This window comes from Microtus pennsylvanicus, chromosome 3 (assembly GCF_037038515.1).
Source record: "Microtus pennsylvanicus isolate mMicPen1 chromosome 3, mMicPen1.hap1, whole genome shotgun sequence".
In the NCBI taxonomy this organism is placed as follows: Eukaryota; Metazoa; Chordata; class Mammalia; order Rodentia; family Cricetidae; genus Microtus; species Microtus pennsylvanicus.
The window spans coordinates 14,201,520-14,215,168 of NC_134581.1; the positions used below are offsets into that span (position 1 = coordinate 14,201,520).

The window sequence follows — 13,649 nt, forward strand, 5'->3', positions numbered from 1 at the left end:
TGCCTCCTGAGTGCTGGGATAAAAGGTGGATGCAACCACACATGGCTTAGTTTCTTGACTCTTTATGCTACTATCTTTTGCCAAATCTAGCACATTTGGTGATGATTTCGTGAAACAGTCATTGAGTTTCACACCCTCTTTCTGCTCTAGACTCTGAGGGTAGCAGCGATCAATGCCCAGGTTTTTTCATTATTAAGCCTTGTCCTTCCGAGAATCTGCTATTCTTTTCCAGTCATTCTTCACTATTATTCACATGATTGAACTGAATAGTTTCTACTCATTTTGCCAAATTCACTGATAACCCAAGGATGGACCCAGCACAAGTGTTCTACTGCGGAGCTATATACACCCATCCGTACCTTTGATCTGCCGACTGCACCCCATTTTTACTACTTTAAATTTCTAAACATATTTATTTATCTATATGATGTATATGCGTGTTTTGTCTGCTTGCAAGTCTGCACACCAGAAGAGGGCATCTGAGCCCACGGGGCAACACTTATAGACAGTTGTGAGCCACCATGTGAGTGCTGAAAATTTAACTCAGGACCCCTGGAAGAGCAGCCAGTGCTCTTAACCATTAAATCATCTCTCCAGCCCCTTGTTTTAATTTCTTCTTTCTTTCTCTTAGCGAGAAAAGGTTTCAATTCTGTAGGGCAGGTTGTCTTTGAACTCACTATTTCAGCAGGAAAACCCAAAATATGTGGCCTCCTGAGTCCTGGGATTATAAATGTGTACTGCCATGCTGACAAAATTTTACAAGATGTACAATTAACATTTGGTCATTTTTTAATAACTTTTGAGATTTTTCTAATTTTCCTTTTTCTTTATAAATTTTATTTAAAACCATTTTCGGGGCCTGGAGAGATGGCTCAGAGGTTAAGAGCACTGGCTGCTCTTCAACCATCTGTAATGAGATCTGATTCTCTCTTTTACTGTACAGGCAGAACACTATATACATAATAAATAAATATTAAAAAAATCTTTAGGGAGGCCGGGCGGTGGTGGCACACACCTTTAATCCCAGCACTCAGGAGGCAGAGGCAGACAGATCTCTGAGTTCAAGGCCAGCTTGGTCTACAAGAGCTAGTTCCAGGGCAAGCACCAAAACTACAGAGAAACCCTGTCTCGAAAAGCAAAACAAACACAACAACAACAAAAAACAAAAACCTTAGAGGCCTGCAAAATGGCTTAATAAATAAAATCATATGCCCTGAAACCCAACAACCTGAGTACAATCCCTAGGAACACCTGATGGAAGGAGAGAATGGAGTCCTTCAAGTTGTCCTGTGGTTACCACATGATGTTCACAACTGCCCAAATCCCCAAGTAAATAAATGTAGTAAAGTGGCTCTGAAAATAATTTACAACTTTTATTTTTGGTGCACACTGTGTGTGTGTGTGGTATGAGAGTGCTAGCTCATGCATGCCACTGTGTGCCTGGAGGGAGGTCAGATGACAACCCTGGTTCTCTCCTTCCACCTTGTGTGTGCCAGGGACAGAGCTCAGGTTGCCAGCAATGTCTTTATCTACTAAGTAAGACATCTCATTGAGCTTTGTTTTGTTTTTTAAGAAAACTTATAACTATGTTAAAGCAACTTTTTGATGTCTGCTTTAAAATTCTTTTTTTTTTTTTTTTTTTTTTTTTTTTGGTTTTTCGAGACAGGGTTTCTCTGTGGTTTTGGAGCCTGTCCTGGAACTAGCTCTTGTAGACCAGGCTGGTCTCGATCTCACAGAGATCCACCTGCCTCTGCCTCCCGAGTGCTGGGATTAAAGGCATGCGCCACCACCGCCCGGCTGCTTTAAAATTCTAATACTGTATTGGAGCAGGCAATCACTCTCCTATATTTAGCATGTAGGTTCTGGCTAAGTTCAAGTGGAATTTAGTATTTAGAGCCCTAGCAATAAATTCTGACCTGCTGTGTCCTTTTGGCCCTACTGAGGCTCTCAATCCACATTGCTATTGCTTGAAGAATTGAAAGCAATTCCTTGGGTTACTGAACATTCCTAGTACTAGGTAGGAGCTAAGTAACAATGTACTCCCTCCTGGGAACAAGAAAGCAGCTCCTGGACTGTTCTCTGGCATGTGGGGTGGGCTGCTGTTCTATTTGGTTGGCCTTGTTCTGCTGCTGGGAAGGAGGTAGGAAAAAACCCTCGAAACTGCTTCTGGGTAGAAAGGACTGTCAGATAAGTAGCTCATAGATATTCATAACACGGTAACACGATTGATTACTTGGTGATGACAGGGGATGGGTGGGCCTCCCTGCAACTGCTACCATTGTGAATGGGACAGGTGAACAGCTGCTTCTGCTGAGAATGCAACAATGTGTCAAAACCTCTACCATCACAGGCAGATTGCCCAATTCTGGGTATATGGAGGAAGAAAACATGGTTTCAACTAGGATTTTACTAGACTTCCTTTTTTCTTATCAAAAACAAACACCCAATTTATTTCGTGTGTGTATATGATAGGGGGTATCAAGGTGTACATGTGGAGGTCAGGTGACCATTTTAGGTGTCTACCTCACTGTCCCATCAGCCCTTTCTAGTCCTTCTTTGAGACTGAACCTGTCTCTTTCATTCTCTTCTCCTTCTTACTACTACTATCGCCTAGTTTGCTAGAATTCTAGGTGCAGGCCTCTCCAGGGATACAGAAGAAATAAAGAAATATCATTGGGAACCCACTGCACTATTCCATAGAAACTGAGATTCACAATAGAACTGCTATACTACGAAAGTTTGATTTTCTGTAACCCAGGATGGCCTTAAATTTGCCATCCCCCTGCCTCAGGCTCCTGAGTCACTAAACTTCCTGCATCAATCATCATGGTGGAAATACAATTATTTAACCTCTTCCAGTTCACACCCACCTACTATGAACAGGGCAATATCCTGATGTAAATGACTTTGGGCTGGGCTGTTTGCTGTCCAACGGCAGGGAACACAGTAGTTAGCAATCAAGAAATTTTTCAGTACAGCATTTCAAACTTAGAAGACTTGAAGATATCCATTTCTAAGTATTTTCCCCATTTTTTCCCCCTAGATGACAACAAAATAATTCTCAGACAGGCAAAAAAGGAGCTTATGTACTGGGAGTACTGAATTACGCATCCTTGAGTTGGTGTCCATCAGAGTCTCCTATGCCCTGAATATAAATATGAACAAGGCCATCTTGGTTTTGAACTACTTTCTCCTTCCCACTGCTTCTCTCTTTGCTAGGCAATCACTCTGAACTAATAGAAATCCTCCTGCCTCAGTCTCTCAAGTGCTGGGATTAGAGGTATGCACCTCCACACCCAGTACTGGCCTCAAGCCTTTGTTTACATGGGTTCCTTTATCTGGAACTTTTTACCTCTGAACTGTCAGCAATTCTATTTTTAAAAACCCAGGATTAAATGTCTTCCCCTAAAAAAATGTTTCATGAGTCACAATCCCACTAAGCCCTTGACTAGGTGGTTTAGTTGCTTAAGGACAGTGACAATTTCTGGTGCCCAGACAGTGACTGACAAAAGGTAGGCATATTAATCAATTACCCTTCATAGCTTAGGGCCAGGATTCAGACATTCATAGGTGAAGGAGTTAGTGCATTTGTCAGTCATTTAGAATGGTTTTCCTGCCAACATGAACTTTATTAGTGGAAACTATAAAGCTTGTTCTAAAACTAACAAAATTTTTACAAGTCACTATCCTGCCAGGCTTGGAACAGGATTATAGTCAGTGTCACATACTGAATTCAATAGTTTTGGTAATTTACGAAGCCATGCCTAGTATGTATGTGCCTGAAACTTAATCTCTTCTACCAAAAGGAGGAGGGAGAAAAGGGTCGGGGGACACAATTGAAAGGGGAAAGGAATCAAGTCTTCACTCACTACCAACTAGAAGGTCCATAGTACTAACTCTCCATGACATGACCGTCATGGGTTTCTGGGGCTCAAATGACAGATGAGAGGATCTTATCGACCAGGACTTTCTAAGTCCTGTTATTGCTACAAGTTTGCAAAAGCCCAGGACACCTGGATTCTTACAATTCTGTATATAAGAGACCATAGAAGAAACACAAGCTTTTGTGTTTAAAATAAAGACAAAAAACTTGCTAATGTCCTGAGATGGTTCCTCAGATAAAAGTGATTGTCACAGGAGTCTGACAAACCTAGAGTTCAATCCCATAAACTCAAGTAAAGATGGAAAGACTGGATTCTGCCCAAAAGTCATGGTACATGCCCAACCCAATTATTTTAAAGATCTCATGAAAATGTATTCAAGAGAATATTGAGAATGGGTCCTAGGAAAAGTGCTTACTTAAACAAAAACACGTCTTTTAAGTTCCCATTAACATCCTTGTGAACCAAGGTCCTTTGTGGTCAAACTAAATCCAGGAAAAAGCCAGTGTTTTTTTTAGACCACCAACAATGCCAGCAGTGGGGGTGGAAGGAAAGAAAAGGCACTGAAGAGAGCACAGAAGGCCGGCAAAAAGAGCCAGGCAGCTCAGCCTCTTACTGGGTCACAAGTCTCTCCTCTCCTCAATTTCCTTTCTTCTCCTTCTCCCCATAAATCCTCAAAATACATGCACAAAGAGAAAACTAGAAGCATGATACAGTCAAACATAAAGTACAGGGGGAGAATATTAAACAGTCAGGTATAAAATGTCCCTTTTTAACTTTAACAAAAAGTAAAACATCCTCCAAAGCAGAAGGGAAAACAGCTTCCACCCAAACTGTGCAACTTAAAGGAGATTAGTACTGATGAACCCACTGTGAATCTAAACAAAGTGATAGGTTTTTTTTCAAGCAAGTAAATCAATCAATGGCAGTGGGACGGTCTGAGCTCAAGAATCATCTGGTTCAAACCAACAGGATCAGAGGGGTGGGAAGATGGGGGATGGGATAGGGAGGGTGGTATGAGGTTAAGCAGTTCTAGTTTTTAAATGTCCATCACTCCTGCCCCCAACCCATTGCCAACCTAGCCAGTCCACATCCAGTCAGACATTCGGATTGACACAGCCAGATTCACTTTGTTCTCTTTTGCCTCACTCCCAGCAAGCTTCCAAAAAGGGGATTAAGCTTTCCCCCAGGCAATCCCACCAGGAGTAATGAGCTGCTGATGCTCCTGTCAGTAACCTATCGCTTTGGCTCCTTCCTCACTGTCTGCTTGTTCCCAGTGGAGGCAGAATTTAGAAACATACCATCACGTGGGGTCTCTTCGCACAGCAACAATGGAGTGCTCTGGGTTGCAGTGACCTCAATTTCTTTCTTCCCTGACAGAGCTGTCTGTCCTGGCTGTTTCTCACTTCCCTGGCAGATGACGGAACATGAATCAACTCTTGCCTCACTAGTATTTTCCTGCTCTCTTTCCTTGCTGCTTCCTTCGGGAATATGTTCCAGCTTACTGGGGAGATAGACCCCAGTAGTGTCCGGTTCCTTCTTCCCAGAGCTGCTGTTGTCCTGGCTGAGGATCAGTTCTTCTCTCTTCTTGGCCACTGGTTCCTCGGAGGTTAAATGAGTGGGTCCCACCTCTGAATCAGGCAAGCGGGGCAGTTCCCCAGTACTCAGCCTGCAACTAGCTGACTGCTCCTCGGCCACAGTCATGGAGCGCCTCATGGCAGGCACTCCCAGTTTCCTGGGCACAGGGCTTGGCATTGGGCTGCTGATGGGAGGAAGCAGACCAGAAGGAAGCTCCTCTCGGGAAGGTAGCTCAGGGTACTTGTCAGCAAGGTTCACAGCCGGGGGCACTGAGAGGTGGTAACACTCAGACAGGGCTCTACGCATTGCTTTTTTCTGCTGGGGCGCTTGGTCAAGCATAGGTCCCTCCTCTGTAGAACTCAATTTCTCCAACTCCTTATTCTGGCCTGGGCCGTAAAAGCCTGCATTCAAATTATCCTGAGTGAATTCCACCATAGTGACTGGTGGACTGCTGGCGGGCGAACGCTCAATAATGGGGGCGGGGTGGGTAATAGCTACCGGCAGCGAGGACTGATTGTTAGGCTGCTCGGCGGTATCGTTCATCACCCCAATTGCTGGGCAGCTGGAGATAAAGCCATTCTCCTCTTTTCCTGTAGTTGCAGCCCTTGAGAACTGAGGGCTCTGAGTCACGGAGTGAAAGTTGGGGTTCCAAGCACTGGTTTCCTGCTCCTTACTGTACTGAGCGAGGGTATCAGCAGCCCCAGGAAAATTCAGATCTGGCTGGCTTTTGGTGTCTAGTCCATTCTTCCCTGCCACCTTCCCCTGAACTATAGAGGCTTTGTCTTGCCCATCTGTGAGTCCCAGAGGGAACTCAGCTGTCTTCTGGTGTGCTAAGCCCTCTGAGGGATGGCAGGTTTCTGAAATCACATACCTGCTCTCAAGGTGACCGGAGGTTGCTTGATATGCCTTGTTAGGCTCTTCGATGTTGAGTTCTTTGTCTAGCTTCCCCTCAAAATAGCAGAGCTTATTATTCTGCTCCAGGAAGCTGGTATTCTTCACAAGTGCTTCTTTCAGCTGCCCATCCATGCTGACATTCAGCCCGATTTCATTCAGTTTACCCTCTGTCCTCTGCCATTCAAATCCAGTCTGACTGATTTCTTTTGGGGAGTCCATTCTGTACTCTAAAGGCTTGCCTTTGGAGCGCTGGTCTCACGCAGCAGTGAGAGAGGCTGGCTGCTTGTCTGGGAGCAACATCGTCTATTCCACTGCTCCCCCACTCACTCAGCTCTCACACCACCCACGTTCACACGGAGCTTGCAGTGACATCACAGCAAGCTCCAAGGACTCATGGTAAGCTCTGTATTCCTCACAATCCCCCTTTTCCTCAAGCAGTTGAGTGCTAAATGTATTTACCAGGTGTGAAAAGGAAGAATGAACAAAAAGAAAAAGAATGCCACTGTTTGTTAATCTGTAAATATAATTTCCTGCCAGCTAGCACTCTGTTTAGCCCTATAATTTAAAATACGGTATGGTGCCAATCCAGGCATTGAGGATAGTAATTACTGCGGTTTTCACTGATATAGATACACGTGTACCCACAATCCACTTAGCTGATTCTATGCCTAGCAGTTAAATGCACCCACTCAAAAAAAACTGTTTTAAAAATAAGCAAGGCTCATTCGCTGATCCTCAGCTATAAGCCCTGAAGAATGACTCCAGGGAATTGCTCAGATTCGCACCTTAATGTGAAATTGAGACAGAACGTGGGTGGATTTGCTGATCCAATTCTTTCCAGAACTACTTGCGGTTGTGAGAAGATGCCTTTCCTCTCAGCTCACTGGCCCGCTCCCATTTCCCTTCACTCTATTCATTTAATGTATGTGCACTCACCACAGAAGTCAAAGATTAACTTTCAGGAGATGGTTCCCTTTAGCCATGTGGACTCTAGGGATCAAATTCCAATTATAAGGCTTTTTCAAAACTGTCAGCCAAACTGTCTCTAATTTGGTTTCTTTATAAAATTCAAAAGCTGACTTGGGTAGGATTTCCAAAGACCCATGAGTTCTAGGGGTGCCCGTACTGGGAGTTGAATGAAGGGCTTAAAGACATTAGTATGCCAGGCTTGGGGGTGCACAACTTTAACCCTAGTACTGAGGAGGCAGATGCAAGTAAATCAATGGGACTCTGAGGCCAGCCTGGGTCACATAAACACCAGTGCACAAGGCTTGTGGACATGAATTCCAAAACACTGAGTGCGACTGCACATCACACTTGTGCTTTCTTCTTGTTTCTAAGCTGGGTGCTGCCTCCTGTACCTGTCCTGCTCTTCCTAGGGACTGACTACGCAAACACTCTAGACAAAAACTACTACTTCCTACTGCTGGTTCCCCACTGTTCCCATTTAGTGCAGTCAGAGCTTCCTTTTGTAGCTTACAAACCATATATTTAGGGCTGAGTGATCACACAACAAAATTTCTAGACTGGGAGAGACCACTTTATACTATAAAACTGTTGTATAGTGCATTGCTTGGAGCAAAACTGATTTTGTTGTCTGGCTTATAATTCACTTCCTGTCCTAACACATGGTTCTGTGAAAAAGTCCATCACAATCCTTAAAGATGGACTTTCCTAAGAGTAAAAATGATGATGGTGGTGGTTTGTGTATTATCCCTGTGGTTCTAAGGATTCAGGCAGCTGAAGTTGGGAGGCCAGCCTAGAACTTAAAACTCTGCTTCAATTCAAAAGAACAAAAAACCCATTCTATCTTTGATTTGAGAGCAAAGATGAATGATGTACCGCATTTCTCAAGTCCCTGTGCATCCCTTATATGCAAGCTTGATACACTGAAGTCTGTGGTTCCTGTTGTCTCTGGGCTACCAGTGTCACAGAACTCAGATCCTATGAGGATTTTAAAATTGAGGTTCTAGGGACCAGTACATCCAATAGCCCTGTTGCCCCATGACAGCGAGGTAGCAGTATGTATGAACACAGTGGCCATGAGTTGGCTACTAGATGCCTACAGAAAAAAGTGGCATGGAAACTTACTCCTGAATCCCAATTATTTTTACTTTTATCCTGTTTACCTAGGCTTTCCCAACTAGTACAAAAGGAGGGGGGAGGGCACATAATGGCTATCACGCATTTAAAACTTAACTTCAATGTTGTATTAATGGAAAGAGGATAAAACAGCTAACTCTCAAAATCTAACTGCCTAAAAGAAAATATCCCTGATGGAGGAAGGTCATTGGTTAAAATAAAAGAAGCTGCTTGGCTCTCATTGGTTAGGAGATAGGTGGGAGGAGTAAACAGAACAAAACGCTGGGAGGAAGAGGAAGTGAGGTCAGACTCGACAGCTCTGCTCTCCGGAGCAGACACTTCAGAGAGAAGCCATGCTACCTGCTCCAGGGAAGACGCACGCTATGAAGCTCCGACCCAGGATGGACTTAGGCTAGAATCTTCCCGGTAAGACCGGTGCTATACAGATGATAAGAAATGGGCTAGTCCAGGTGCGAGAGTTAGCCTAGAAGAGGCTAGATAGGAATGGACCAAAGCAGTGTTTAAATGAATACTGTGTCTGTGTAATTATTTCGCATAAGCTAGCCGGGCAGGCGGCTGGGGGTTGGGGACGCAGCCCCGCCACCGCCGCTCCATATTACTACATATCCCATTTGCCAAATCCAAAATATACAATAAAAACAGTTCTGTAAGGACACTGAAATGTGTATACAGGATGCTGAACAGCTCCTACAACCTCATTTTACAGAAAGAGTGTCCAAAAGGGGGTAAAAAGTATTCAGCCCACAACCAAAGGTGAAAATATAATGGGGAACCTGAGGCCTCATTTCTGAGCACCATCTTCCCATACCACTGCCTAAGAGTTCACATTATTTACTAGATGACATACTTCTGAAAAAGTCCCGTCAACTTGGTGCTAGTATCAAACAGAGGGTCCTGCATATGCCAGGCAAATGTTCTTCCACTTAGACAAATCCCCACCCAAATTCTTTTTTAAAAAATTATCTGTGCATTGATATATATGAATATGCCTGGAGAGTAAAGGAAAATAGCACATCATTTGGAGAACACCAACTACCTCTTTTGAGATGGGCTCTCACTGGATGGAAGGTTACCAGTTAGGTTAGACCAGCTGAACAGTGACGGAAATCCAATATCCTCCTGCTTCTGCCTCCATAACACTGAAATTACAGGCCTATCCCATCTTGCTAATCTTTCTACAGGTTCTGGGGATCAAATTCAGGACTTTGTGCATTCAAGGCAAACACTTTCTGAGTGAGCTATCTCCCTATTTCTTCCTTTTAAAGTTTATTATTTATTTACTACCTAGCTTCCCTCCCCGCTTACACAAGGTCTTACTACACAGTCCTGGCTGGTCTGCAGGCTGGCCTAGAACTCGCAGAATTGGCCTGCTCCTACCTCCTGAATGTTAGGATTAAAAATGTGTGCCACCATACCTGCCCAACTTACTTACTTGTGAAACAGGGTATTACTGCACAGCCCATATTGGCTGGTAACTCAGTATCTTCAAGTTTTCCAAATACTGGAGTTAACCATATTCATCACCATGGTCAGCTCTTGCTCTCTATTTTTAATGTTTCCTTTATTAGCAAAGAAAAATAGTTTAATACTTATTTGAAACAGGGACTCATTAGCATAAGATGGCCTCAAACATATTAGTCCTTTAGCATTTCACAAAACTCTTTTCCTTCCTGTAGACTTACGAACTACATGGTAATCTTTTCCTGAGTGCTCCTAGGGAGGGAAGGAGACGTACCACACCTGCCATGTGGGTGGCCAGGACAGAGGTAGATGAACAATAAAACAGTTTCTTATAAAAGTGCTGTGGAAGTAGAGGTGTGCTATAGAGACAGACACTTTGCATCACTATGGATCTTGGTTTATTGATACAAATTGAAGGTCAATTTTGTTATATGTATATTTCTGCTCTTAAGGTATGGTGTTTGTACAGCTCATTTTAAAATGTAATAAATAATTAAGAAATACAGTTAATAGATGGCCATCTATAATAGTCAAGCTGGTAGTCTCGTTAGTTAGGTTTTCTAGATGTATAGAGACATATTTCAGATGGATAGGTACCCTTCAAACCTTTCAAAGACTTAACAGAATATGGCATTTAAAATGTTTAAAGAACTTAGGACTTTTCATGACAATGAGACAAATCTGCTCCTGGCAGCACCAATCTACTTCAAGAAGATGATAGGCATCAAAGAGACTCCTTATAGAGTTTATCAGCCATTTGAGCAAGAAATGGCTCTTGCCTGGACTACTTGATGGTATGCTACATAACCTGGACATACAGGACCCACAGAAAAATGATTGAACTGGCCTAAAAGTGAGACAGTTCTTCAGGGTTCCTGCTACATAAAAGAGTGTGCCAGACACAAAAGAAAGTGAATGACAAACTGCCAATATAGGCAGAACTGTCTCTGACATGGCCTGCTTCATGGAAAAGTCTGCAGGATACTATGGGCCTGTAGGCAAAAGATGGATGCCCCAATGTTACAAAAGAACTTTGGGGGGCTGGAGAGATGGCTCAGAGCTTAAGAGCACTGGCTGCTCTTCCAGAGGTCCTGAGTTCAATTCCCAGCAACCACATGGTGGCTCACAACCATCTGTAATGAGGTCTGGTGCCCTCTTCTGGCCTGCAGACATACACACAGACAGAATATTGTATACATAATAAATATTTTTAAAAAACAATTTTTTTAAAAAAAAGAACTTTGGGTCCAGTTGCTTACAATGCGCTTCCTGTTTACTTAGAAAATATTATGTCTGCCGGGCGATGGTGGCGCACGCCTTTAATCCCAGCACTCAGGAGGCAGGCGGATCTCTGTGAGTTCGAGACCAGCCTGGTCTACAGAGCTAGTTCCAGGACAGGCTCCAAAGCCACAGAGAAACCCTGTCTAGAAAAAAAAAATTATGTCCTTCTGGGGTCTTTGATGGAATTGAAGAGATACTGATAGTTTTCCTTAGTTATAATAAAACATAAAATAGATATCAATATTGTAACTGCAATTCTTGCTTGATACCTGTTTTTTATATGTAATCTTACTATGTTAAAGTTAAAACCTTCCTTTTTATTTGGACAGAAAAGGGGGAATTGTATGGGAAGTCTTTCTGTATATGTGTTGTTTTTATTGGTTAATGAATAAAGCTGCTTTGGCCCAAGACATGGCAAAGCCAGCCTGGTCCACATAGTCAGTTCCAGGATAGCCAGAGCTATGTAGTGAAACTGTGTCTCAAAACAATAAATGAAATCAGTGGGAGGATGGGATGATAGGTAGACTGCAATGTTTCTATATCATTTGATCTGACCTCCACTATCATTAAAGCAGCCTTAAATTACTCTCAATTAGGCACATTTTTTTTCCAGCATTGGGATTTAAACCTAGGGCCTCAAACATACAGCCCAGTCCAAAAACTTGTGATATGGAATATCATTTGGACATGTACAATTGCAGGCTTCTATTTTCAGTCTGATAAAAATACATTTTCTGTGTCTGGTCACAAGGTATTTTCTATGACTCTTTGGTCAGATATACAATGTCATGGCAAGCCACCAAGGGAGTTGGTACAGCCAGATGTACTGGCAGATGTTTCTGTATTTGGTGCCTGGAGTTGATATTTAACCTGTTCAGGGCCTTAGATTTTTGTATGTTCCATGATTGGTTGGTTTCTCTGCATTCTCATTAGTTACCAAGGCAACACTATATTCCAGATTGACCAACTGTTCTGTTATTTTCTCCAGGAAACCACCGTAATAAATTATCATTACAAACTCTCAAAAGCTGGCATAATTTCTTTTTTCATCACCATTACCAATAGTACTCCTTACTAATATAAGCCAAGGTTTAAAGTTATAAACGTTTTTCTTATTTGGATATAATAATAGATACACATATCTATATTCAAAACCATATTTTACTGAATTTTAGGAACATATCTTAGTACATCTTCAACTCAAGAACATCATGATTCTCTCTGATTAACATTAAAAAGTTAAGAAGTGAACAGACAAAATAAAAAAATCCAAAGTTAGTAATCTGATTTATATAAACTCAAAGCACTAAGATGATGTAAATGAAAACTCTGCAAAGAAGGAATGTCCTTCTTTTAAGCAAAGTTCTGACCGTCTCATGACGTCTAAACCCCCCCCCAAAAAGAAAGAAAAAAAAAAGAAAATGACCCAACTAAAATCCAACACAACTCTATCCACCAATTACTTCCAGGGTAACTTATGATACTCTATGGAGGAAGCACACAGGACTCCCTTGAGCTGTTAGGAATTCATCTTCTTAGAGATTTCACTGGCTCCCCAATGACTTCTCTGCCAACCACGGCACAATTTTGCCACCTTCTCAATACACCATAGAACTGCATGCCACTATGCCATCATCCAGCTCCTCAAATGTTTTGCTCAGCAAAGTCTTGGCATTCCTGAGCCATTCAGACCCCAGGACTCTTGCTCTTCTTCATTCCTATAAAGAAGGGCTCATGCCTCACTAGTCTTTTATCTTTCTATTCTGGAATTCCTTGAAGAATGCAGGATATATTTTACTGTCTACTTTTTTGTTTGTTTGGTTTTGACTTTTTAGATGTGATTCGCTTTGTAGCCAAGACTGGCCCCTTGAACTCACAGATATCAGCTTGCCCCGTGTGCACCACCACACCCAACTCTTACCTATCTTTAGAACATGGCAATAAAATAATTTGGTACTGTTGAATAAATGCATGAAATACCAACACATACAAACATACCATATGTCCACTATTTGCAAAGCAACAGGCATTAACTTGTGTGTAAACTTAAACAAATGACCACCACTGCTAAATAGTTCAAAAAACAGCACTTTGAATTTGTTCATAGATGAGATGATGTCTTTAGTGAATACGTCAAGGGAAAAAAGTAAAAGTACCATTTACTGTTTACCTTCATATTTTATTTTATTACAAGATTTATTTATTTATTATGCATAGTGTTCTGTCTGCATGTTTGCCCACACACCAGCAGAGGGCTTTAGATCTCAATATAGATGACTGTGAGTCACCGTGGGAATTGAACTCAGGACCTCTGGAAGAGTAGTCAGTGTTCTTAACCGCTGAGCCATCTCTCGACTCAGTCCTTACCTTCATATTTTAATAAAATGGATGTATCTACAACAGTGAAATTCAGAAGTTTGTTTTTACCATGTTTCTTGAATTGTCTCATGC

The 13,649-nt window shown here is 42.3% G+C and overlaps 1 protein-coding gene across 48 annotated transcripts in view; it reads right to left on the reverse strand.

The window, feature by feature from the left end:
• Positions 1-13,649, reverse strand: part of Map4 (microtubule associated protein 4) — a 133,616-nt gene that overhangs the window by 25,124 nt on the left and 94,843 nt on the right. The window contains exon 1 of one of the 48 annotated variants that reach the window (XM_075964567.1): positions 5,183-6,708. The exons of the other annotated variants lie outside the window; for them this stretch is intronic. Coding sequence (XP_075820682.1) covers positions 5,183-6,572 — 1,390 coding nt within the window. The 5' untranslated portion in view covers positions 6,573-6,708. Of the gene's footprint in view, positions 1-5,182; positions 6,709-13,649 lie in introns of those variants that run through there. 48 annotated transcript variants of the gene reach the window in all.